The following is a 26108-nucleotide window of genomic DNA, read 5'->3' on the forward strand; positions in this document are numbered from 1 at the left end:
TTGCCTACCCCCAGAGATTAAGTTGTTCAGGTGGGCGGCCAATGCCCATAAAAAAGACAGCATTTCTTTTTATGCTGGAATTATAAGATACATAATGGTATATAGGTATTGCTATAAGCTATCATAAGCTAATAAGCTGTGTGCAAAATATCAAATGTTTGGGGTAATAAAAATCAAAATTTTTCAAGACCTAAAATTCCACATGTATCACACATATATGGTGGGTATTAAGGACACATAACACAAACAAAAATTTGATGCATGGATTGATATATATTTTTTGATTGATTTTGAATGAAAATGACATAAACAACAAATCCCTAAAATATTAAGAAATTGTAAGTTTTGTTTGATGCTTAAATATGCGACTCTGTTTCGTTTTCTATGTAATTCTATACAATCTTTGCACCCATTTTTAACATTGTGACAAAATCTTACTAAATTCTCCCACTTTATCTGGCAAACATTATTCTTCGAAAGCCTATCAGGATCAATCTATGAAGAAAAAAAATTAAAAGGCGTTATAAATAACGCCTTTACAAAAGGCGTTATTATGCCTTTCTAAAAGGCGTTATATATGCCCTTTCAAAAGGCGTTATTATGTCTTTTGAAGAGCCATTATTATGCCTTTGACAGGCCCGTGCTTTTGAAAGGGGGGAGGGGGCAACCTCCCAAAAAATTGACAAGCAAACAAAAAACAAGAAACACCCCCCTCCCCCCAAAAAATACTACTAAACTGCCTAAACTTGAGAGGGATCTTTTTACAACTTTTCGGTAAAACTTTTTTAAATGTAATGATTCGCTAGAGTTTAAACATACTGCAACAAAATGTTCAGGGACCAAGCAGCCATGCAATAAATGAATTTTTATATTTAAATTATAGCAAGACTATTTCTTCAAAAAGTGGGGTGAGGGAGCCCCCCCCCCCCCCACTTGCACTCGTACACGTACTATACCGACCTGTTTGAAAAGGCGTAATATCCAAAAATGGAAATACGTTATTTTATATTAATAGATACTTGAAAGATTGAATCAAAGCCTTCTTTATTTTTGCAATATTTAAAAGTATTTTCTCTATTCCTGCACATCTCGCAGACAAATGTTCACATGCGTATTAAGGGAAGTCAACACTTTACTTGTGGAAATCCAGGATACAAGCAGATTCAGATTGGGACTTTGGTTGCCATGTATTAAAAATTCATGTCAATTTTGAAAACATTTTTCTCTCCTCTTGGAAAAAAGCAGGCAAACTATTTGCATGGGTATAAACTCATGCAAAAGCCTATATCCTTTGTCCGTATTCTTAGTTTACTTTCTACAGCTTGAGTATCTCTGGCGATTTGTCAGTATTTACTTGTTAATATAGTAGAAAATGTTTCAATTCTGCTCTGTATGTCAAAGAAAATGGGACACCTTATAGTTAGAGAAAAATTAAACACGTGATAAATGCCCCGAAATCGCTGTCGCAAGCCACGTTCTCTCTCTCTCTCTCTCTCTCTCTCTCTCTCTCTCTCTCTTTGTGAAATCCTCAAACTCTTAGCTGCCCGATGCAACCAAATTTGTGAAATCCATGACCCTTGGTAGAGGTGTCTGGCATCAGAGAAGGACTAAGCTGGTTTAACACTGAAAATACATTACACATTTAAAATCTTTTTTTCCTTGAAATCTAACTACAATATGTTTAAATTATTTTTTAAGAAAGTAGTCCTTTATTTAATTGTCAAATTCATGTCCCGAGGGTAAGATTTCAGCCCCTGGAGTGGGCTAAGTTAGTCATGTATTGAAAATAAAAGGCGTACATGTAATAACGCCTTTTGGACAGGCGTAATAACGCTTATTAGACAGGCGTAATAACGCCTTTTGAAAAGGCGTAATAACGCCTTTTTTTCGCGTTATCACGCCTTTTCAAAAGGCGTTATTACGTCTTACGCCTTTTTGAAAGGAGTTATTTTTTTTCTCCATAGATTGGTCCTAATAGGCTTTCGTACGTGAGAAACAACTCTAAAAATCTCTAAAAATGCAGGAGATACATGTATGTTTTCTCTCCCCATAGTTGAGTAATTCCTCCTGTTTTTCGAACAGTAATTAGGTGCCTACAATTTTTCAATACACAGATACATTAACTGTGAGTTCTGATGAACACAAGAACTGTATTATATATACAATGTAAGCATCAAAAGTGAAAGGAATGGTCCTATGTCGTTATAATTATGTATTTTTCTTTTTTAACTTTAAAAGTCGGAAAATCTTGGGTAATTAGAATTTGATTTCAGCAAGGGAAAAGTAGGAAAATTCTAATCATGTTCTAATAATAGTACTCTGTGCGTAAATAGAATTAACTACGAGGGGTTATCAAAAAGCTGGTGGACTGATGCGATAAAATTAATACTATGTAGTCGTTGACTGCAAAAATTACCAGGAGCATAAAGCAACAAACGTTTAAGAAGTGTTGAAAATTTCAGCTTGATACGTTGATAATTTGCCAAATTATCATAAAATAAACAAGAGGCCCAAGGGCCTTAACGGTCACCTGAATACAACAATTTAAAGGATCCATAAACTGATAAATGAATCTTTGTTGCAAAAAGCAAGAAAAATAGTACAATTAAGATCAACAAAATAATTGTTCTAGTGTCTATCTGTCCCCAATTTATCACTATTGCCATGCAGACTTTTAACAAAATGCCTATTACCTCTCACATTGACCTCACTTGGCCTTTGAAGAACATTTAAAAAGATAAGTGATTTTTGTTTCATTTTTATTCAAGTATTATTTCCAAGTCTACCTGATCATTTAGACTAAAAAAAGTATATTTTTTATATTATACAATAAATGTTCTTGCATAATTCTCTTATTCTATTAACCTTTCAAATACATTTTATCTACAGTGATTAATTATCAAAGGTGAATGGCAAAGGGGAATAACTTCACTCAGTAGAATACAAATTAATAGAGCCCTGGCCAAGACCAGAACACTTGACTAAATGGTCCAGATGTCCAAAATTCTGGTAAAAGTACCCTTGCTTATTAAAACTTTTTACTCTGTTTGCCTCCAATATGCCCAGGAGTAGAGAAGATCTTCATAGAAATAATGCATTGTCACTATTTAATACAGCCCTACCCTAACACCAGAACCCATGCATGACCCAGGGTCATGAAATTTACAAATTTGGAAGAGGTACCCTCATCATAACTATGCAATTACATGTAGTTGAAGATTTTCAAAGAATTCATCCATTTTCACTATTTATCAATAGACCCCCCCCCCTCGCAGACACAACAGAACCCCTGGCATGGAACCACAAATTTTAAAAATTTTGTAAAAGCATCCTTGCTCATCATAACTATACACTTGTTTCTTTGCTTTATAACCAGTAGTAAAAAAATATTTTGAAAGAAATTATGAATTTTCACTATATAATCAATAGAGTCTCCCCTTTCACCAGAACCCCAGACCCTGGGAACATGAATTTCACAATTTTGGAAGAGGTATTCTTGCTTATCATAACAATGCACTTCCTTTGTTTAAATAATACCCAGGAGCATAGAAGATTTTCAAAGAATCGATGCATTTTCACTATATTATCAATAGAACCCCGCCCTAACTCCAGAACCCCTGAGCCTGGGGCCATGAAATTCACAATTTGTGAAGAGGCACTCTTGCTCATCATAACTGTGTACCAAGTTAGTTTATTTAATACCCAGGAGCAGAGAAGAAGGTTTTAAGAGAAATAATGCATTTCACTATATAATCAATAGAGGCCTACCCTAACACCAGAACCCCGACCCAGGGGCCATGAAATTCTCAATTTTGAAAGAGGTAGCCATGCTCATCATAACTATGTTCTTACTTAGTTTATTTAATACCCAGGAGCAGAGAAGAAGATTTTCAAAGATTTAATGCATTTTCACTATATAATCAATGGAGCCCACCCTAAAACCAGAACCCCTGACCCTGGGGACATGAAATTCACAATTTTGAAAGAGGAACTCTTGCTCATCATAACTATGTACTTAGCTAGTTTGTTTAATACCCAGGAGCAGAGAAGAAGATTTTCAAAGAATTAATGCATTTTCACTATAAAATCAAAAGAGCCCCGCCCTAACACCAGAACCCCTGACCCAGGGGCCATGAAATTCACAATTTTGGAAGAGGTAGTCTTGCTCAACATAACTAGTTTATCTACTACCCAGGAGCAGAGAAGAAGATTTTCAAAGAAATAATGCACTTTCACTATATGATCTATATAGCCCCACCCTAGCAACTGAACTCCTGACCCTGGGGTTATGAATTTCACAATTTTGGTAGAGCGCTCAATGCCTATTACAATCATGCCAACAGTTTGACTGCTTGATGTCCAGGAGTAAAGAAGAAGATTTTTAAAGATTGCATTAATTTTGGTGGTTTTAGCCCCACCCCTCAGGCCCATGGGGGGCAGGGACCATGAAATTCACAACTTTTGTCCCCCTTCACCCATAGATGCTATATGCCAAAATTGGTTGAAATTGGTTGAGCGGTTTCAGAGAAGAAGCTGAAAATGTTTAAATGTTAACGCACGACGAACATCGGACGACGCACGACGACGGACAAAAACGGAGGTGACCTAAAAAGACATTATATGACCACCCGGCGCTGTTGTCGTTAAGTTTCATGACGTCCAACAACGTCATTATTTCTCAATTTCCGCTCTCTGTCTCAATACACTTATCTTGATGAGATTCCCTGGAGTTACATGTAGGCGCATGCGTGAGGTGACGGGTGTCGGTGTACTGAGCTCCTGAAATTTTATGTTTTATTGAGCACTGTACATAGACACGCACCCCCTCACGTAGAGTGCGATAATACTTTAGTGGTTTTGCACTGAACTGGAAGAAGAAGAAGAGGTAAAGGTCTAAACCCGTCTTGTGTACAGTGTATATGACTTTTATACAATGTCATGAACAGTTAATTTCAATGCATATACTTTTGTAAATGGATCTATACATATGAAATGATCATATCTTGATCATTCCAGTATAATGCTCTTGTCGGAGTTCAAAGGTCACACATGATCAACGTCACTTTTCGACGTGACTGACTTTGGACACCCTGACTACAAATCGACATTAAATGTGTGTCTTTTATCTCTGGGAATCTTATTGTCATTTAAAAATAGGTACTATGGGTGCCTTTATTTCTCTGTAGCACGTTTAAATATTTTCTAGGTCAATTTTTTTTCCAGGGGGTGAAAATTAAAAAAATGTAGGAAAAAGATACCCTCCCCCTTTTGACGTCATTTTAAATGCATTAAAAAGTAATTCGGGAGAGAGTAAAGGTAAGAAGTACTCAACAGGAAAACTTATAATTCCGAAATGGTCAAGTTTCGTTTATATATGTATATATTTTGTTTTCTATTCAATAGAAGTTGTTGAAACTCATGCAAAAGCCTATATCCTTTGTCCGTATACTTAGTTTACTTTCTACACTTGAGTATCTCTGGCGATTTGTCAGTATTTACTTGGTAATTTAGTAGAAAATGCTTCAATTCTGCTCTGTATGTCAAAGAAAATGGGACAGCTTATAGCTAGAGAAAAATTAATCACGTGTTAAATGCCCCGAAATCGCTGTCGCAAGCCACGTTTTCTCTCTCTCTCTCTCTCTCTCTCTCTTTGTGGAATCCTCAAATTCATAGCTGCCCGATGCAAAATTCCCTTCATCGATAGAATTACCGGTAGGAGCGAACCTTCAAGGGCGAAAACAGGATTTCATTTTTTCCAATGCGGGGGAGGGGCGGGGGGTTCACATCAACTGTAACAAAGATAAATAAAAAAAAAACTAAAAATTTTGGCCAAACCTGAAATTCTATTTATCTATTCCGTGGGGGACGGGGGGACAACACTACGTCATTCTTCTGATACATGTAGATGACTCTCTTTTTTGTTTTTAAAAGGGTCTGTGTTTCCTAGGTGGTCCAAGGTCGTTTTTTGCGTTAGTTTTACATAGAAATTTAATAACTATATATATATATATATATATATATATATATATATATATATATATATATATATATATATATATATATATATATATATATATATATATATATATATATATATATATCTCAGTGAGGTCTGGACCCCCGTCCCCCTTGATCCGCCCATGATCTTGTATCAGACAGCCAAGGGTCTATAAATTTAAGTAGAATGCACACAAAAACTCGCTAGCGACGATGTCCCCACAACATACAAAAAAGTCCGATTTAAAGGAATTAAAGGAAATTATCATTTTCATAACACCGTAAGACAGTATGTTTTTTGTAAGATTTGTATAAGTGAAGCTTATGCACGCAAAGCCTATTCACGGGTGAGAGATTTGCTACAGTTACCTGCGCTGAGACACAGTGGAAAACTGTCTAATGCAGAACGCATTGTATTAATTGTATGGAAATCTCAATAATATATATATATATATATATATATATATATATATATATATATATATATATATATATATATATATATATATATATATATATATATATATATATATATATATATAAATTTAATATATATATATATATATATATATATATATATATATATATATATATATATATATATAAATTTAATAATATATTTTAAGGTATACAGCATTTAAAATAATTTCCACATTTTTTTCATGATTTTTGTGATTTTATTTTAAAGGAGGGGGAGGAATCTGGGGCTAATTTAGGTAATTATATTTTTTAACTTTCAGAATCCACATATTCCATGAGGGGGGGGGGGGGTGCAGGGATCTGGGCTAAATTAGATTTATTTTTAGCATATAATAAAAGCAATTTATAACAATAAAAAATGGATTTATTCATCCTTACCACATTTTGGGTCACAAACAGCAGGGAGAGGGATCTAAATTCACCAGTTTCATTGTGACGCCATCGTCATACTGATTTTCAGGAGCTTACGGTGTAGTCCCTCCTCTTCGGGCAATACCTTGGATCCTCGACTAGAATAAACTTTGAACGAGCTGACAACATACAATGTGAAACTCTCCACTTCCGGTAAAAATAATGTCGAAGTGAACTTACCATTTTACGCCCGTCTTACCATAAGGAAGCTGCAAATCGATATGGAAGGGTACTCTACAGCTTTGTACATGTTTGTTAGTTTCTCTTGTATATTGGTAAGTTATTTTAATAGCGAGCGCAGCGAGCGGCGCGAAGCGCCGCTCGTCACTGCGAGCTCTAACGACAACGCCTGGGCGAAGAGAAAATTCGGACTACTGCACATTCATTCAATAGAATTTTTTTCCGCAGTAATTCTGACCCACAATGCATCGCTTCTTGTTCTCGCTGCTAACTTCGTTCACGCGGTGACAACAACTAAAAATTCACACAAAATAAACTCACCTTAATTTAATGGATATTGCATGCAGATAGTAGATTAAACGTTCTTTGTTAAAATATTTGCACTTTTTAAACTTTGTTTATGGAAATGCAGCTAACATACGTCATGTGACGTCACAGTCTAGACGTTCCAAATGTCTCGTGCGGTTTGAAGAGGCGGATCATAATAATGAAGTGAACTCTGCGCTCGCCCCAACGGTCGCACCGTCAACATATTACAACTCATAAACTTTTCCACTTCTCAGCATTTATAGAAGTTGACGAGAGCTCTTGGCCCAATGTTTGTTTTGGAAGTAACTCGGCACATCTCTGCCGATTCGTACTTCATCTAACCTCGGCTGTATCATCTAAAGCACCATTAAATCGGGACTACTTTAGAAACAATATGTCTGTACCCTGTATTACATGATTACAGTGTGCTGGTTTCCATCTGGTAAACATGATCAGATGATCTTCTTGATTTAGCTATATATCTTGATTGAGCTATTTTATCACACTTTTTTCTTAAATGTGAAGTTTTTTTTTTCAGCATGTAAAAAACTGGACTTTTCCCACCTTTGTAATGTTCTGAAAATAATGCATGAAAAAATTCTCTATCAAACTATGTCTCAACATCTCTATGAATGACTTTGCATCAAACTTCTTAAAAGTTTTGGTGCTATATAAAGGAGAGGCGATAAATAAAGTACTGCAGATTTCTGACTCTCTCTGTTTTCTATTGGTATTCTTCATACTGCTTTAGGCCAGTCTTTTAAAAATCTACTGGCCAAGTGGGACAGTGAAAGTACTGAGTTGACAAGTAAAAATTTTAGGTGAAAGCTGGAGTGACCGGTGAAAAAAATTATTATTTCTAGCCCTGATAAATATATAAAAAATGTTAGAGTATCATATAATGAATTAAGAATTTTTTAAATTTCAGACTCCCAATTGTTCCGGATTGCAATTTTTAAAATAATTTTTTTCATTTCACCAAAAGAATTGCTTCCAAATTTTTGGGCGCATATTTGCTACGGTAAACATGTTAATTAAAGTTAATTACCACATACACAAAAATGATAAATATACCAGCAATGCTACCTATGATAATGTCACCTGTCCAAAAGCAGTAAATTCTAGTACTGAGTTATAAATACAGAAACCCTATAAATAGATACCCGTTCATCAAACTGCTCAATTTTGTCCATAAATGCCACCATTTGTTATATATTTCGATAGTTTTATGTTTTTGTTAATTAAATTCAATGTAGTTAATGGGCCTGAGATGTATGAATCCAGTCTGTTAAGCCATGTGGAGAATTTCAACAAAAAACATAAATCTGAGAGGTTCTTGAGTCCGCAGTTCTAGATTAATGGCCAGCCTATAAAAACAACTGATTTGTGACTATACTTCTTGAATGAAATATAAAAGCAGGTCAAATCTGTTCAACAAGATAATTCAACACAATGTGAAGTAGTCATACTTGTCATTCTTAAGGTTATATTGGAACAAGATCAAGTAATTGAATACTTTATTTCCCGATGTAAGTAAAAAACAGTGATTTCTGTTCATCATATTCATAAATAGTTCATTTTCTTTGAATATTTTTCTGGAGAAATAAGGCAGGGACCCTATGTTGAAAATGAACTAGATTTACTGAATATTTGCACCTTCATGTGATATATTTTTCTCATAGTCCAAAAAAGCATTTTTCAGTAGTGTTTAGAACTTCCTTTACTGTAAAACGAGGAAATGTGGTGCACTACTATTTTTAGCGCCCCTGAACGATAAAATTTGGATTTCTAAATGTTCAAAGCAATCAGTTAAGTACATGTAAAGCGGTGAGCGATTACGTACATGTAATGTCGTAGGGTCATTGTATTTTATATACACACTCGTACTGGTAAACAATAGGATCGATCGAGAAAGTTCTGCCAAATTACAAATTAATTAAACTATTGTTAGTTGTTATCCTGTACTTATCATTAGCACCTTCAAAGTTGGGCTGCTCACCGTGTCAGTCATCTAACGCCTTGAGGTGAACAATGCAATCAAGCATGGCGATCAACCTTGCAGACAATACCTGATTATGTTTACCAATTATCCAAGTAATTTTCCTTAGATGCATGCATGGTTTTATCATGAATAAAATGCGTGAACACCTGGCCTATAATCCTTTATTGAAGTACAAACACTGCAAGGTTAAACGACAGATGTATTCAGTCTAAACTGTGACTTCACATCAGTTGAAATTCTGTAAAGAAATCTAAAGATTGCAAATTTTGGACAATAGGCATTGATATTTTTCTAAGAAAAGAATTTTTTCTTTTAAGTTCTTTGAAAGTACTAAATCTTCATACCTTTTGTTTATCTGCTATTATTCATTGAATTGTGATAGTGGAGGAATTCTGGGAAGGTTTCATACAAAAGTTGGAAGGACAAATCTAATTCACATTATCTACTGTATACCTCAGTAATTAACACACTCTCAATGCTTTCTGATGACATTTTAAGAATTATCAATAGGTTTATGTAGCTAGTTTTAGTAGGATTAAATACCCAGGTAGAAATCTCCATATTTAAAGATAATCTTTGGACTAGACATGTTTTACTCATACATCTCAGTCCAATAGCTGGCATATTTGACAAAATGAAAATGAAATTTCCCTTTACATTTTTTTATGTAAATTTTTTTTGTTATATTTAGACTTTTTTTCTTTCAGCTTTCTCTGTCATCAGTGGGCTGTGAATCCCCCAATAATGCTGGGGTAGAAAAGAGCAGTTTTGAGGACAAGCGATGTAAATGTGTGTGTCCTAACGTAGCCCCAAATGGAACCATCATGGGGAAAAGTCGTACCTGGATCAAGGATGATCTCGACCCGACAAGTTGGTTAGTTATGTTAATAGATATTCTAGGACCTGGGTTGTGTTTAGGATTGTAGCAGCTAGCATAGCTGCTAGGTTAGATATGTAGATCATATATTGAGCTAGATAGATATGGAAGAACTTCAACACATATATAGATATAGAAGAAATAAGTCTGTAACAATAGTTAAGGAATGAAGCTTATCTTAACCTATGTTATACGATATAACATAACTGGGGGCAGTTTACACTTTATAAACCGCAAAGCAGTTTATAAAAAAGCGTAAACTGCCCCTAGTTATGTTATATCATATAACACAGGTTAAAAATAAGCTTCATTCCTTATCATTTAATTTCAGTGTAGACAATAGGACAATTTCCCTCCAAAAATGTCTTCAAATTGAGCATATTTCAAAAGTAACGTCAAGCAGAGTAATACGTTTTTGACGTAACTCATTGTGACGTAGCAACTTATGTTATATGATATAAATGAAATCTTTAATCCAATCAAATGATGTGTTACAACTAAAATTAAATTATATAGATATAGAAAAACTTGGTCACATAGATCATGTAGATAGATATGGAAGATATGGCTGTTGTATAGTAGACAATATCAAGCTGTTGTATGGTGTCCAGTATTGAGCTGTTGTATGGTAGACTTCAATGGAAAGCAGATCAGGTTGTGTCACAAGTTAAAAACAGTAGAAATATGTTACTAAAGTCTTAGTTAATTATGCATACGGGGCTTATATCTCTCAGTTGATTCGATACATAAGAGCATGCTCTACGTATGTACAATTTCTAAAACGAGGTAAATTATTGACAAACAAGTTGATGAAACAAGAATATCAGCAGTCTCGTTAAAAGTCATCATTTTGTAAGTTCTATGGTCGATACAATGACCTTGTCAGCAAATACAATTTATCATAGAGTCAAATGCTGACTGACGTTTTTCATACTAATTGTTAGGTCATTATTTACACACTGAATTGTTGACGTATTTTTCTGCTATTTCCCAATCATGACAAGGAGCACATGGCGGGTTTGATCGGTCGGCAGGGGATGCTCACTCCTCCATGGCACCTGATCCCACGTCTGATGTTTTGGAGGTCCGTGTTTGCTCTGCTCCTATTTTGTATTGTTTAATGGGCTTTTGAGCTTGAATACTGTTCATTATCTCCATATATTTCATTGATTGATTAAGTAGGACATGATCTGATACATGGAAAAGATATACTTGAACTTAATTGGTCAATTTCTCTTGTTATTATAACACTTCTACAGTTCCTATATAAAGATGACCTGATATGGCTCTTACTAGAGCTTCTTGATCTGTCAAAGTCTGACTCAGAGTCTTATTAGCTTTCCTAAACTTAAAGCTTACGTGTGCTTTTCTGATCACATTTTGTCCAGCATCTGTTAAGCTGTCCGTCCATCTGTAATTTTTATGCCCCCGGATCGAAAGATCCCGGGGGTATATTGTTTTTGTCCTGTCTGTCTGTTTGTCTGTTTATCTGTTTGTCTGTTTGTTTGTCTGTTTGTCTGTCTGTCTGTTGTCAATTTTAACCTTGCCCATAACTTTTGATTGGTTGGAGCTATTACTTTCATATTTCACATGTGTATTCCTTGTGACAAGACCTTTCTTTGGGTACCATCATATTTGACCTTTTGACCTTGACCTTGGAGTTTGACCCACTTTTGCAAAATTTTATGAGACTTTAACCTTGGCCATAACTTCTGAACAGTTGGAGCTTGGGGTTTCAAACTTCACATGTGTATTCTTTGTGACAAGGCCTTCTTTTGGATACCAACCACTTTGACCTTTTGACCTTGACCTTGGACTTTGACCTACTTTTGAAAAACTTTAACCTTGGCCATAACTTTTGAACAGTTGGTGCTTAGGGTTTCAAACTTCACATGTGTATTCCTTGTGACAAGACCTTCCTCTGGATATCAACCACTTTGATCCTTTTGACCTTGACCTAGGAGTTTGACCTACTTTTGAAAAACTTTAACCTTGGCCATAACTTTTGAATGGTTGGAGCTAGGGCTTTCATACTTCACATATGTAATCCTTGTGACAAGACCTTCCTCTGAATACCAACGACTTTGACCTTTTGACCTTGACCTAGGAGTTTGACCTACTTTTGAAAAACTTTAACCTTGGCCATAACTTTTGAATGGTTGGTGCTAGGGCTTTCATACTTCACATATGTAATCCTTGTGACGAGATCTTCCTTTGGATACCAACCACTTTGACCTTGACCTTGACGTTTGACTTTTATTTAAAAAACTTTAACCTTCACCATAACTTTTGAACAGTTGAATCTAGGTCTTTCAAATTTCACAGGTGTTTTCCTCGAGACAAGATCTTTCTTTGGGTATCAACATTTTTTATCTTTTGACCTGGATTTTGACTTGCATTTGAGAAACTTTAACCTTCGACATAAGCTGCCATACGGGGGCATAGTGTTTCACAAACACATCTTGTTTCACATTTTTTACTTCTACTCAACAACCACTCTGCCAAATTTAACCAAAATTGGCACAAAGCATCCTTTGGTGAAGGGGATTCTTAATTGTTCAAATGAAGAGCCAAGTCTTATTAAAGGGGAGATAATTAAGAAAAGGCAAAAATAGGGGGGGTTCATTAAAAATTCTTCTCAATAACCACTGGGCCAGAAGAGATGAAACTTATTTGAAAGCTTTCTAAGGTGTTGTAGATTCAAGATTGGTCAAATCTTGGCCCCCAGGGGTAGGGTGGGAGCACAGTAGGGGATCAAACTAGTACATGAAATATATAGGAAAAATTCTTTAAAATCTTTTTCTCAAAAAGTTTGGACGAGAAAAGATGAAACTTATACGAAAGCTTCCTGGGGTATAATTTATTCTAAATTGTACAAATCATGGCCCTCCGGGGGTAGAGTGGGGGCACAATAGGGATCAAAATTTGACATTAAAAATTATAGAAAAATTCTTTAAAAATCCTCTTCTCAAGGACACTGGGCCAGAAAAGATGAAACTTATGTGAAAGCTTCCTGAGGTAGTGTAGATTCTAAAATTTTCAAATCATAGTCCCCCAAGGGTAGGGTAGGACCACAATAGGGGAACAAAGTTTTACATTTAAATAGGTAGGAAAAATTCTTTTAAATTCCTCTTCTCAAGAACCACTGGGACAGGTGAGATGAAACTTGTGTGAAAGCTTTCCGAGTTGTAGGATAGGGTCACAACAGGATCAAGGATGGGGTCAATTACATAGGAAAGTAATTAATTAAATTACAATTACTTGCCCAAAACTTTCAATTAAATTACCATTACAAGGATTTTGAAATGTAATTAATTAAATTACAACTACTTTGCAAATGTAATTAATTAAATAACTAATTACATTTTATGAACTTATAATAAATAAATAGTCATGAACGTTCCTTTATAGTCATGTCATATTCAGTTACATTTTTTTGATTTATATTCTTGGGATGTCCATGAAATTTTCTCAAATAAAGTGTCTCCAGCTAACTTCTCAGACATAGAATCCTCAGTTAACCTACATTTATCAGACTTGAGAGGGTTTTTCCTCCACAGTGAAGATATCAGACTTGAGAGGGTTTTTCCTCCACAGTGAAGATACTTTCCACTTGGGGCATGTGTGACAGGAATAGATAGATATTGACTCTCAAGAATACCATGTTTTTATTTTAATCAAATGTGTTACAAAATTTGATGTCATTTTAAAGCTTTTTGGGGTGTATTTATATAAAATAATAATGCATTTTGCCTTGATGTTTCCTTTTTAGCATTGTGACACGATTGCGGTGTTTTTCTTTGAAGTTTGCTGTTCTGTATTAGCAATACAGAATGGAAATTCAGTGGGCGGAGCTACTTTCCGTGGTGCTTTTTTTTGATTGATCGTGTCACAAATCATTTAGAGAACTCGACAGGTTCTGTATCGTAGATACAAATTTTGGGTGGAGACTCGTGCTACGCACTTGTCCACCCCAAATTTGTATCTACAATACAGTACCTGTCTCGTTCTCTAAATAATACTTATAAGCTAGATCTCAAAATATTGGTACATGTATTTGACATATATTGTGTCAAACTAACATAAATCCAAATTCAAAATGTATAAATGTCTATTAAAATTCATTGTCAGCATATACATACATGACCTAAGGGCACTAATTAGTCACTCTAACATAAGCTGTTAACAGATATGGCAACAATTAAAGGAATATAGAAACCACTGGACTAGGTATTTCAACTGTAATAATTAATTCATAAACAACTTAGTCAAAACTATTAAGTTCATTTGTGTATATATAAACACAGAGAGAATACTTTGAAAGTTCCTTTAAAAAAATGCACAAGATAAAACAGCAATTCATTTATAGGAGGAAATATGAATATTCCTGTAAGATATTAACCATCAAAATATTTTTTTCCCAAAAGATCAGTTAAGCTTTCTTGAAGAGTGTATAGTGGGTTGGGGAGGGGGGAGGGTATTGATTTTTCATTCATTATACATCATTCAGTGTAATTGAATGTAATTGAAAAGTAATTGTGAATTACATGCATTTTCTCCAAAGTAATTAATTAAATTACAATTACTTGTAATTGAAAATTTGTCCAATAACACATTACTTACAATTACATCAAAATTTTTAATTAATTACTGTTAATTACCATTACACATTACCATTACTCCATCCCTGTACAGGATATCAAAGTTTACATGGCGCTTTATAGGAAATAAATTTGGAAAATCTGTCTGAGAACAACAAATGAACCACACATATGCAAACATTCCCAAGTTGGTTGATTTATTTTTTTCAAATTATGCACCATGGATTAAAGTGAGCTTAAGGAGTGTTTAAATTTTACATTATGCATGTATATTGGAAAAGAATGATCTCCTCCGTTACTACAAGGCCAAGTTCATCATTATGATATTGAAGCATCACCATGTTGTATGGATTCAGAGACCCTTAAAGTAAGAGTTGGCTATTATATGGGGTCACAATTTTTTCATAGGAATATATATATATATATATAATATACATATATATATATATATATATATATATATATATATATATATATATATATATATATATATATATATATATATATATATATGAATTCTGAAGAAAGCAAGGCTAAAGATAGTCAGGTGAGCCTTGTTGCCCATGGGCCTCTTAACTTTTGATTAGTTGATGTTTTAATAACAATCATGTGTTGTTTTGACAGTGACTGTTACCATGTGTTGGAGGACCATGCAAGTGGAGAAGTCTGTGCCCTGTGTGAATGTCTGTATGAAAGCAGGAACACCACTGTAATTAAGGTCAGTAAATCAGGAACACCACTGTGATTCAAGTCAGTTAAGCAGGAACACCACAGTGATTAAGGTCAGTAAAGCAGGAACACCACAGTGATTAAGGTCAGTAAAGCAGGAACACCACTGTAATTAAGGTCAGTAAAGCAGGAACGCCACTGTGATTAAGGTCGGTAAACCAGGAACACCACAGTGATTAAGGTCAGTAAAGCAGGAACACCACAGTGATTAAGGTCGGTAAACCAGGAACACCACAGTGATTAAGGTCAGTAAACCAGGAACACCACAGTGATTAAGGTCGGTAAACTGGGAACACCACAGTGATTAAGGTCAGTAAACCAGGAACACCACAGTGATTAAGGTCAGTAAACCAGGAACAACACAGTGATTAAGGTCGGTAAACTGGGAACACCACAGTGATTAAGGTCAGTAAACCAGGAACACCACAGTGATAAAAGGCAGTAAACCAGGAACACCACTGTGATTGAAGTCAAGAAACCATGAACATCACTGTGATTAAGGTCAGTAAACTGGGGAACACCACATTGATTAAGGTCAGTAAACCAGGAACACCACTGTGATTAAGGTCAGTAAACCAGGAATAACACAGTGATTAAAGTCAGTAAAGCAGGAAACACCACTGTGATTAAGGAACACCACAGTGATTAAAGTCAATAAAGCAGGAACACCACAGTGATTAAGGTCGGTAAACCAGGAACACCACATTGATTAAGGTCAGTAAACCAGGAACATCACTGTGATTAAGGTCAGTAAACCAGGAACACCACAGTGATTAAGGTCGGTAAAGCAGGAACATCACTGTGATTAAGGTCAGTAAACCAGGAATACCACAGTGATTAAGGTCAGTAAACCAGGAACACCACAGTGATTAAGGTCGGTAAACCAGGAACACCACAGTGATTAAGGTCGGTAAACCAGGAACATCACTGTAATTAAGGTCAGTAAACCAGGAACACCACAGTGATTAAGGTCGGTAAAGCAGGAACATCACTGTGATTAAGGTCAGTAAACCAGGAATACCACAGTGATTAAGGTCAGTAAACCAGGAACACCACTGTGATTCAAGTCAGTAAACAAGGAACACCACAGTGATTAAGGTCGGTAAAGCAGGAACATCACTGTGATTAAGGTCAGTAAACCAGGAACACCACTGTGATAAAAGTCAGTAAACCAGGAACACCACTGTGATTGAAGTCAAGAAACCATGAACATCACTGTGATTAAGGTCAGTAAACTGGGGAACACCACAGTGATTAAAGTTAGTAAAGCAGGAATACCACAGTGATTAAGGTCAGTAAAGCAGGAATACCACAGTGATTAAGGTCAGTAAACCAGGAATACCACAGTGATTAAGGTCAGTAAACCAGGAACACCACTGTAATTAAGGTCAGTAAACCAGGAATACCACAGTGATTAAGGTCAGTAAACCAGGAATACCACAGTGATTAAAGTCAGTAAAGAGGGAACACCACAGTGATTAGGGTCAGTAAACCAGGAACACCACTATGATTAAAGTCAGTAAACCAGGAACACCACTGTAATTAAGGTCAGTACAAAAATAGGAACAACAGTCAGTCAGGCACTAGAAATAGATAAGGGATTACCTTTGCGATAAAAAGTGTTTGTATTTCAGGCGATGGTGATCTTCATCATATGTGTGGTGGTCCTTTTGTTCATATATATGTGTTTATATTTCAGGTGGTGGTGATATTCATCATTTGTGTGGTGGCCCTGCTATTCATTTATATGTGTTTCCTCCTGTGTTTGGATCCACTCATCGCTAAGAGACCAAGGACACAGTATCAACAACAAGTGAACGAGGAGGTGAATTTGGTAATCTCTGGCAGTGGGCTCTCTCTTATTTTTAATCTTCAACTTTGTCACAGCTTACCTTAATTACAGTAAACTTTGCTTAAAAGGAACTCTGATATCAGGAGGCTTCTTTTTTTTCCAGTCCTATTTTTGTATGGATCTATTGATAATGGTTATTAGAACTTAAAATTCATATTCCTTGAACTTCCTTATAAGCAAGTCTTACTGTACAGTACTATAGTCTTTTTACTTTAGTCTCACACTTTCTGTTTCTAGATATAAACTTTCCTGTAAAACATTATTAAAAAGTTCTCAAAATTGAAAATATACAGTTTAAAAATTATTCAGATTATTAGCTTCTCTTTAAAAATTTGTCTTTATTAGCCTTTGATATTCATATTTTACAATCTTGCTGTATTTTTATATATACATATATAAGGGTGAAACGTTTACTGAAATTTGTAAACGTTTAAACGAACAGCAGTAAACGAAACGTTACCGTTTAAACGAGAGAATATTTTGTGTTGAATTTTTATGGTTACTTACTCATTAAACACTAATTTAATACTCTATTCTTTCACTATAATGTAAGTATGAGTTGTTATAACTATTTATTTGTTGGTTTTTATGACGAAAGAATATGAAGCGCATAAAACTCATTCACTTTTACACTGCATTAATAGTTTGTTTGGCTACATACCGGACGTAGAAAAAGCATTGTCAAATTAATCTTGCAAAGATGGCTCTTTTAATCCTGAATTAAGTATACCGCGATTTGCTGACTGTGTTGAAACACTTTTCAAAGACTGGTGAAAACGTATTATATTTAAATTTAATCAACGTAAATCAAGTTTTATACTTGGAAAAATAAAATAAAATTATAATAAATCTTTAGTATTCGCTACTCAGAAATCGGAATCAAATATGTTAGACGCAATTGGGTTTTAGATATTTTAGTTTAATAACATGTTTCCATTATCGATTTAAACAGAAAACAATTGTTTTCTTTGGTAAATATGAAATTAAACAACTTGTTTGTATTTATCTTTACTTCTGATAGACATTGATAATGACCTTCGTATAAACGTTTACACAATTCGTAAACGTTTAGAGCATTTAATCGAAACGTCGCCGTTTACACGTGTAATTGTTTCGCCCTTATACATATACATAATTTGCACTTTTAAAGTTAAGACATTGTCTTTATTGTCCCATTCAAAGCAAAGAAATTTTAGTTTATACATTTAAGCAATGAATTGTAAATTTTGAACCTTCACAGTGTCATTACAAGGAAGGCTGTGCTGAATAACTGAGTTCTTTAGTCGTCCATCAAAATTTACGATTCAATACTTATACATTGTATTTATATTTATTGATTTTAGGGTAGATCAATAAACTATTGCTTCTTTGATTATATTAGTGACCTCCTTGTACATGTTATGAATGCTGAAGCTTTCAACACACTTTACAAGAAAAACATCTAAAGAATGTAAATATTTGACAATGTTTGTCAGTAATAACCATTCCATAGTGAGCTCTATCCATAACATGAACAATGGAGGAAATTCAGGTTGAAATCTACATATTGTTAAAAAAATTGATGGACCAACATTTAGAAATTCTAATACTCCCAGTTCTCTTTTTGTGCATTGAACAAAAACTAAAGTATAACAATGACTTGAAAAAAAATGAATTTTATTGAATCTCTCTACCACAAACTAACACAAGCATGCTCAATAGATGACTGTACATAATGTCAATTTTTCATCATAAAAAGTCTTAGGTATTCCAGATTTTGTCAGAATTATCCAAGAACAAAGCTGAGAATTTCAATCCTGAGGCATAGAGAGTTAGCATTTTAGAAAACTTTAACAATAAAATCTTTTATCTGTCATAAAATCTGTCTGGAGAAAAAATAAAGATACAAGACGTAGTAAACACAGGTAACATGTGTTTCATGAAAATCATGACATTGTTTGAAATATGCAAAGGATATTTCAGATGTGTAGAATGCATTTATAATTAAAGAAAACTGCACTTACCCTAATAGTCTCACTGTCAGATTTATTACTGTCTTATAAAGAGAATAATAGTCTTATTAACAGAACAAATAATTACCCCCAAAGTATAACAAAATAATACTGTCATTGACAGAACTAATAATTACCCACAGAATGTAACGAATAATACTGACAAAGGAATTATTCAGCTGATCCTGGACTCTTATACATATAGTAAACAGATTTTTATGAATAATATAGCCCTGCTTACACACAATGCAGTGTTAAGAATTATGGTGAAGAAAATAGTTTAGACAACATCCAAGTTTTAGAGCACTAATACAGAACTGTTTACTAATACAGTATAACCTCTGTACAGTATAATTAACTTGTAATACATGTATAATTCATATACATGTATCTATAGTCATACAGAAGTAATACATACATTATTCATTAGTTATAGTTATATAGAAGTGCTTGGATGCAGTATATTTATATTAATTCATACAATATAACCACTGTTGCACAGTCCTGTTTACCCACATAATCATATAATATGTATACTGTTTACGTATAGCGTAACAGCTGCCAGGGTTATTTTATCCTAATGGAGACTTAAGAGTTAAGACTAAATTGTTCCATGTTACCATGGAAGGGTTGTTGCCTTATAATATCTATTTTGTTTCCAGGACAACTTAGCTGCAGAACCTCAAAGACCAACGACAGCCAGGCGTCGTGTTGACAGGCAGCGATCCGTCATCAATCAAGTCACAGATGTACAGAAAAGGTGGAAGGACACCGTACAGGAACAGAGGAAGCAGATTTATGACCATCACTCACTCTTAAACTAAACAGACCTAAACTATTAACTGAACTTAACAAGAGGAATTAGATGATCATCAATAATTCTTGAACTAAACAGATCTGTGACCTTAACTAACTACTGAACAAAGGAAAAAGATTCCAGATCACTCACTCTTAAACTAAACAGATCTGTGGCCATAACTAACAATGAATTGAGCAGGTCGCTGGCCTTATATCACACTTACAGAAACAGATCTGTGATTTTTACCAACAACTTAACTACACAACCATTTACCAAGGAGAATTCCTGTTATGAATATCTACTCTAGTGAGGGGAGGTGTACTACTTAGCATAATTTTTTTCTGTTTTTCACAAAAGTCCAGTCTGGTTGTAATTCTGAATTATAGACCAGAATTGATTCAATCCTTAGTAGTTTTTTACCCATGACCTAAATGTATGTTTTGATCTTGACTCAATTTCACATCTCAACTTTCAAGGTCGCTGGTCTGTTAAAAAATGGAATGGTATCCAAACTCTGCATGTAAATCTTGACCCTTTTGTTTAGAATTAAGTTGGCTCAATGTCATATCTTGAAGATGTACATGTAGGTAAATGGATCATGTATTATTCAAGTCATGCTTGGACCATCTCTTGAATTTTTGATTGGAGTAAATTCTTGAGTATGTTGATATTACATAACCTTGATTCAAGGTCAAATTTCTATAAAATATTTTATATTTTTTATTATATTTTAAGTGGTGTATGATGGTTATTGAATTAGAAGTGTGCTTCATTATTTATTATGGACTTTATGTGTAATGATTGTTATGTACAGTTTTATTTCTTGTTGTATCATCTGTTTTCATTCTCTGTATTGTGTATTACTTTGAATGTGGTTATAAGAGGGACATAATTACTATTAGGTCTTCTGTATACATCAATATGATCTCAAACTTATGTAGATATTTGTATGTAAATTATGATTTTACATCTCTATTGTTTTCATGGTTTATGAGTACATGTATAAAAGACATGTGCATATGGTTTGCTAAGTGGATTAAAGTATTATTCAATAAATATTGCAATAACTACAGCAGGAATCAATCTTTTGATTCAAACAAATAAGTCTTGTAATAATTGTAAAATAGTTTCATCATCGCTAAATTTTCACCTTGTATCATTTATAGTACAATTAAACATAGTAGAGTGAAATTGATTTTTTTTCGCCAGTGTAGGATAATGCTGTAAAGTTAAGAACATAGTCATGTAATGGTGAATTTTTTCAACAAAGAAAATTCTAGTTGGCAGTATTTCAGTGCACGGTGGTGTCTGAAACAATTTCAAATGTAACAGGAAAGGAGAAAAATTCGACGGACCAGACCAAGATTCCAACCCTGGCCCTTTGAATCTCTTAGGTGCTCTACCAACTGAGCTTTCTGGCCACCGGCGATCCCTTATTCTTCCCTCCTTAAAGGTGTTCAGCCCCCGAAGAAAACAATTAAAACAAAACCTAACCCTAACCTTGATGGACCAGACCGGGTTCAAATCCCGGTGACCATTTGTGCAAATAACAATGTTCTTCTAAGGGGAGATAATGAAGAATTAGTGAAGATTAAATTTCATCTTTTTAAATCCTCTCAAGAACCAGTGGGCCAGCAAAGATGAAACTTACATGGAAGCATCCTCGGGTAGTGTAGAAAATCAGGATTCCAAGGGCTAGGGTGGGGTCACAATAGGTATTCAAAGTTTTGCATATGAATATATAGGAACAAATCTTTAAAATTCTTCTCAGGAACCAATAGGCAAGAGTTGAAACTTATTTGAAAGCTTCATTACATAGTTTGTTTAAACTATGACCCCTGGGAGTAGAGTGGAGCCACAATGGGCGATCAAAGGAATATTACATAGGAAAAAACTTCCTCAAAAACAGCAAAGCCAATATTGGTCTTATATGAAAGCATCCCCAGGTAGTGTAGATTGAAGTTTGTTCAAGTCATGACCCCCCGGGGGTATGATAGGGCCACTAATGGCAATCAAAGTTTTACATAGAAATATATAGGAAAAAATTGTTGAAAACCCTAAGAGCAAAGGCATGAAAAGTCGTATTGATATGGCAGAATTCCCAAGTAGTATTGTTTGAAGTTTGGTTAAATCATGACCCCAAGGGGTTAGATTGGGCCACAATATGCAATCAAAGTTTAATGTAGGAATATACAGGAAAAATCATTATAAACCTTCTTCTCAGGAACAGCAAAGGCAGATGGGACCACAATAGACGACATTTTACATAGGAATATAAAGGAAAGATCTTTAAAAACCTTCTCAATCCTTGGGAACCACTGGACCTGAAGAGTTGAAACTTAAGTGAAAGCTTCATTACAAATTATTACCCCCAGGGTAGGGAAGGGCAAAATAAGCAATCAAAGTATACAGGGGGAAAAAATCTACTGATATAGACCAGAAGGGCCATAGTGACTCAGGTGAACGTTGTGGCCATGCGCCCCTTGTTTGATCCAGTTTTGTAGATTTGCTATCAAGTACTTGTATATTTTTCTTGTACATTCCTGTATTAAAAAATATGGATCCCCTTTTGTAGCACCATCCTCCCCACCCAACCCGGGAGTAATATATTTTGAACGAAGTAGAACTCGGGACCTAACCTAAAGTTACTTTCATATCCGTATGACTAATCATGGCCTTGCCGTTCATGAGAAGAGAGTTTCTAAAGATGTTTTCCCATATATACAAGTAATTTATCGACCCATGTTGAAGCCCCTCCTTACCTCCTTACCCCCCGGGGAGCATAATTTGATCAAACACAAACTTGAATCTGCACTGTACCTGAGGGTACTGACTGATCATAGTCTTGTTGTTCATTAGAAAAAGATAATCCTCAAATAAAAGACTGACCAGAAAATCATTTTCTGATATTAAAAATTCAATTTTTTGATATCAGGAAATTATTTTTAGCTCACCTGAGCCAAAGGCTCAAGTGAGCTTTTCTGATCAAAATTTGTCCGTTGTCTGTCGTCGTTGGCGTTGTCGTTGGCGTAAACTTTTCACAATTTCAACTTCTTCTCCAGAACTACTGGGCCAATTTCAACCAAACTTGGCACAAAGTATCCTTGGGTGAAGGGGATTCAAATTTGTTCAAATGAAGGGCCACGCCCTCTTTCAAGGGGAGATAATAAAGAATTAGTGAAAAATTAATAGCATCTTTTAAAAATCTACTTCTCAAGAAGCACAAAGCTAGGGAAATTGAAACTCATGTGGAAGCATCCTCAGGTAGTGTTCAAATTTGTTCAAATCATGACCCCCGGTGGGTAGGGCGGGGCAACAATGGAGGATCAAAGTTTTACATAGAAATATATAGGAAAAACCTTTAAATATCTTCTTCTCAAGAACAGGAAAACCGTAATTGGTCATATTTATATGGAAGCATCCTCAGGTAGTGTAGATCCAAGTTTGTTCAAATCATGACCCCCGGGGGTAGGGCGGGGCCACAATGGAGGATCAAAGTTTTGCATAGAAATATATAGGAAAAACTTTTAAAAATCTTCTTCTCAGGAACAGCAAAGCCCTAATTGGTCATATTTATATGGAAGCATCCTCAGGTAGTGTAGATCCAAGTTTGTTCAAATCATGACCCCGGGGGATAGGGCGGGTCCACAATGGAGGATCAAAGTTTTACATAGAAATATATAGGAAAAATCTTTAAAATCTTCTTCTCAGGAACAGCAAGGCCCTGATTGATCATATTTATGTGGAAGTATCCTCAGGTAGTATAGATTTAAGTTTGTTCAAATCATGACCCCCTGGGGTAGGGCAGGGCAACAATGGAGGATCAATGTCTGAAATAGAAATATATAGGAAGGTATCTTCTGATGAAGAACTGCAAAGCCATGATTAGTCATTTTGATATGGAAGCATCTTCAGGTAGTGTGATTCAAGTTTGACCCCCGGGGATAGGGATGGGCCACAATGGGGGATCAAAAATTTTTTACATAGGAACATATTGGAAAATATCTTCTTCTCAAGAAATGAAAATCATGTTTAGTCATTTTGATATGGAAGCATCCTCAGGTAGTGTAAATTCAATTTTTTTTTTTCAAATGATAACCCCCAGGGGGAGTTTGGGGCCCAATGGGGATTGAAAGTTTTACATAAGAACAAATAGAAAAAATATTTCTTCTCAAGAACAGAAAAGCTATGTTTAGTCATATTGATATGGAAGCATCCTCGGGTAGTGTAGATTCAAGTTTGTTCAAATGATGACCTCTGGGATAGGGAGGAGCCACAATGGGGGATCAAAATTTTACAAAGGAATATATGGGAATTTTTTTTTAAAAATCTTCTCAAGTACAACAAAGCCATTTGTTATATTGACATGGAAGCATCATCAGGTAGTTTAAAATTCAACCCCCCCCCCCCCCCCCGCCCAACCCCCAGTAATCTTTTCAATAATGAACTGATTTGTGTCTAGCTAATGTGCTCAGGTGAGCGGTGTGGCCCATGGGCCTCTTGTTGATATCGGAATAGGATTTTTTGATACCAGAAAATCGAAATTTTGACATCAGAAATGACTGTAGATTTTCTGGTATAAGGAAATTGAATTTTGATATCAAAAATTCATTTTCTGATATCAGAGATTCGAATTTTTGATATCAGAAATCAAAATTTTTATATAAAAAATTATTTTTGATATCAAAAAAACCTCTTATTTTTTATATTAAAAAATCTCTCTTATTTTTGATATCAAAAAATCTCTTTTCTGATATTAAAATTGATTTTTTGATATCAGAATGTATTAATCATCAGAAAATCATTTTCTGATATCAGAAAATACATTAAAAAATTAAAACGGTGACTCCATTTGAATAAAATTGAATCCGTGCATACTAGTACATATATATTTGAATTATGCTTAAAAGATGTTTCATGATCCTGGGGCCTGGTCTCGAAAAACTACATAGACATTGTCAATCAGAAACTCAAGCATCTTTTTAATATCAACTTCAAAGTACTTGTGTATATAATCAGAATGTTTTTAAAGGTGCTTGGACACAGATTTGAAGTTAATATTTTCTCAAGTTTTCGGTATAATATCATGACTTATATGTTGCTATAGCATTTCGAATGGAAATAAAATACGAAACTTATTTTATCTGGAAATTATTGAAATTTCAAATTTCGGGACGCGTTTGATTGATACATCCTAGCACTTTCATAAAGCAAACTTTATCCTTAATACTTAAGAAAAGTAAAATTTTTGTTGTGTATTAATGAAATATATACAAACTATAATCCAGAAAATTCAGAGTAGGAATGTAAGAAAGCAAAACCAACTTACCAGTATTGAAAGTCCGTGCTTAGTGATGTGTGCAGAGTTTAATAAATTGAACACACCCGGTGAAACGTAAAAATTAACAATAACAGACCTCGTGTACTATTTACAAAAACAGTTTCATTTCACGGGTGTGTTCAATTTGTTAAACTCTGCACACATCACTGAGCACGGACTGACAATACTGGTGAGTTGGTTTTGCTTTCTCGCATTTCTATTCTTTATTTTCTGGATTATAGTTTAATATTTTTCATTAATGCACAACAAAATTTCTACTTTTCACAAGTATTAAGGATAAAGTTTACTTTGTGAAAGTGCATAGATGTGTCAATCAAACGCGTCCCGAAATTTGTAGTTTGAATAATTTCCAGATAAAATAAGTTTCGTATTTTATTTCCATGTGAAATGCTTTAAAAACATATAAGTCATGATATTTTACCGAAAAATTTTTGAGAAAATATTAACTTCAAATCTGTGTCCAAGCACCTTTAACAAAATAAGTTTGCTGATGACCAGTGACTAGCTTTGTAAATGAACGAGTACCTTTTTTATTGAAA

The 26108-nt window shown here is 34.7% G+C and overlaps 1 protein-coding gene across 2 annotated transcripts; it reads left to right on the forward strand.

Annotated features, from left to right (window-relative positions):
- The first annotated feature begins 7056 nt into the window (after nt 1-7056).
- Nucleotides 7057-20254, forward strand: LOC133176349 (proton-transporting V-type ATPase complex assembly regulator TMEM9-like). Of its 2 annotated transcripts, none has more exons than XM_061311479.1 (5): nt 7057-7163; nt 10087-10253; nt 15482-15575; nt 17286-17420; nt 20092-20254. In XM_061311479.1, the coding sequence occupies exons 1-5, from the start codon at nt 7110-7112 to the stop codon at nt 20251-20253; spliced, it is 612 nt and encodes a 203-aa protein (XP_061167463.1). In that variant the 5' UTR covers nt 7057-7109; the 3' UTR covers nt 20254. The 2 variants fall into 2 exon arrangements, with proteins under 2 accessions (XP_061167463.1, XP_061167464.1); XM_061311480.1 differs by having other exon boundaries at nt 17286-17411.
- The last annotated feature ends 5854 nt before the right edge of the window (nt 20255-26108 follow it).

The sequence above is a fragment of the Saccostrea echinata genome, unplaced genomic scaffold (assembly GCF_033153115.1).
Source record: "Saccostrea echinata isolate AGI-Se365-2 ecotype Australia unplaced genomic scaffold, CSIRO_AGI_Sech_v1 ptg000073l, whole genome shotgun sequence".
Lineage (NCBI taxonomy): Eukaryota > Metazoa > Mollusca > Bivalvia > Ostreida > Ostreidae > Saccostrea > Saccostrea echinata.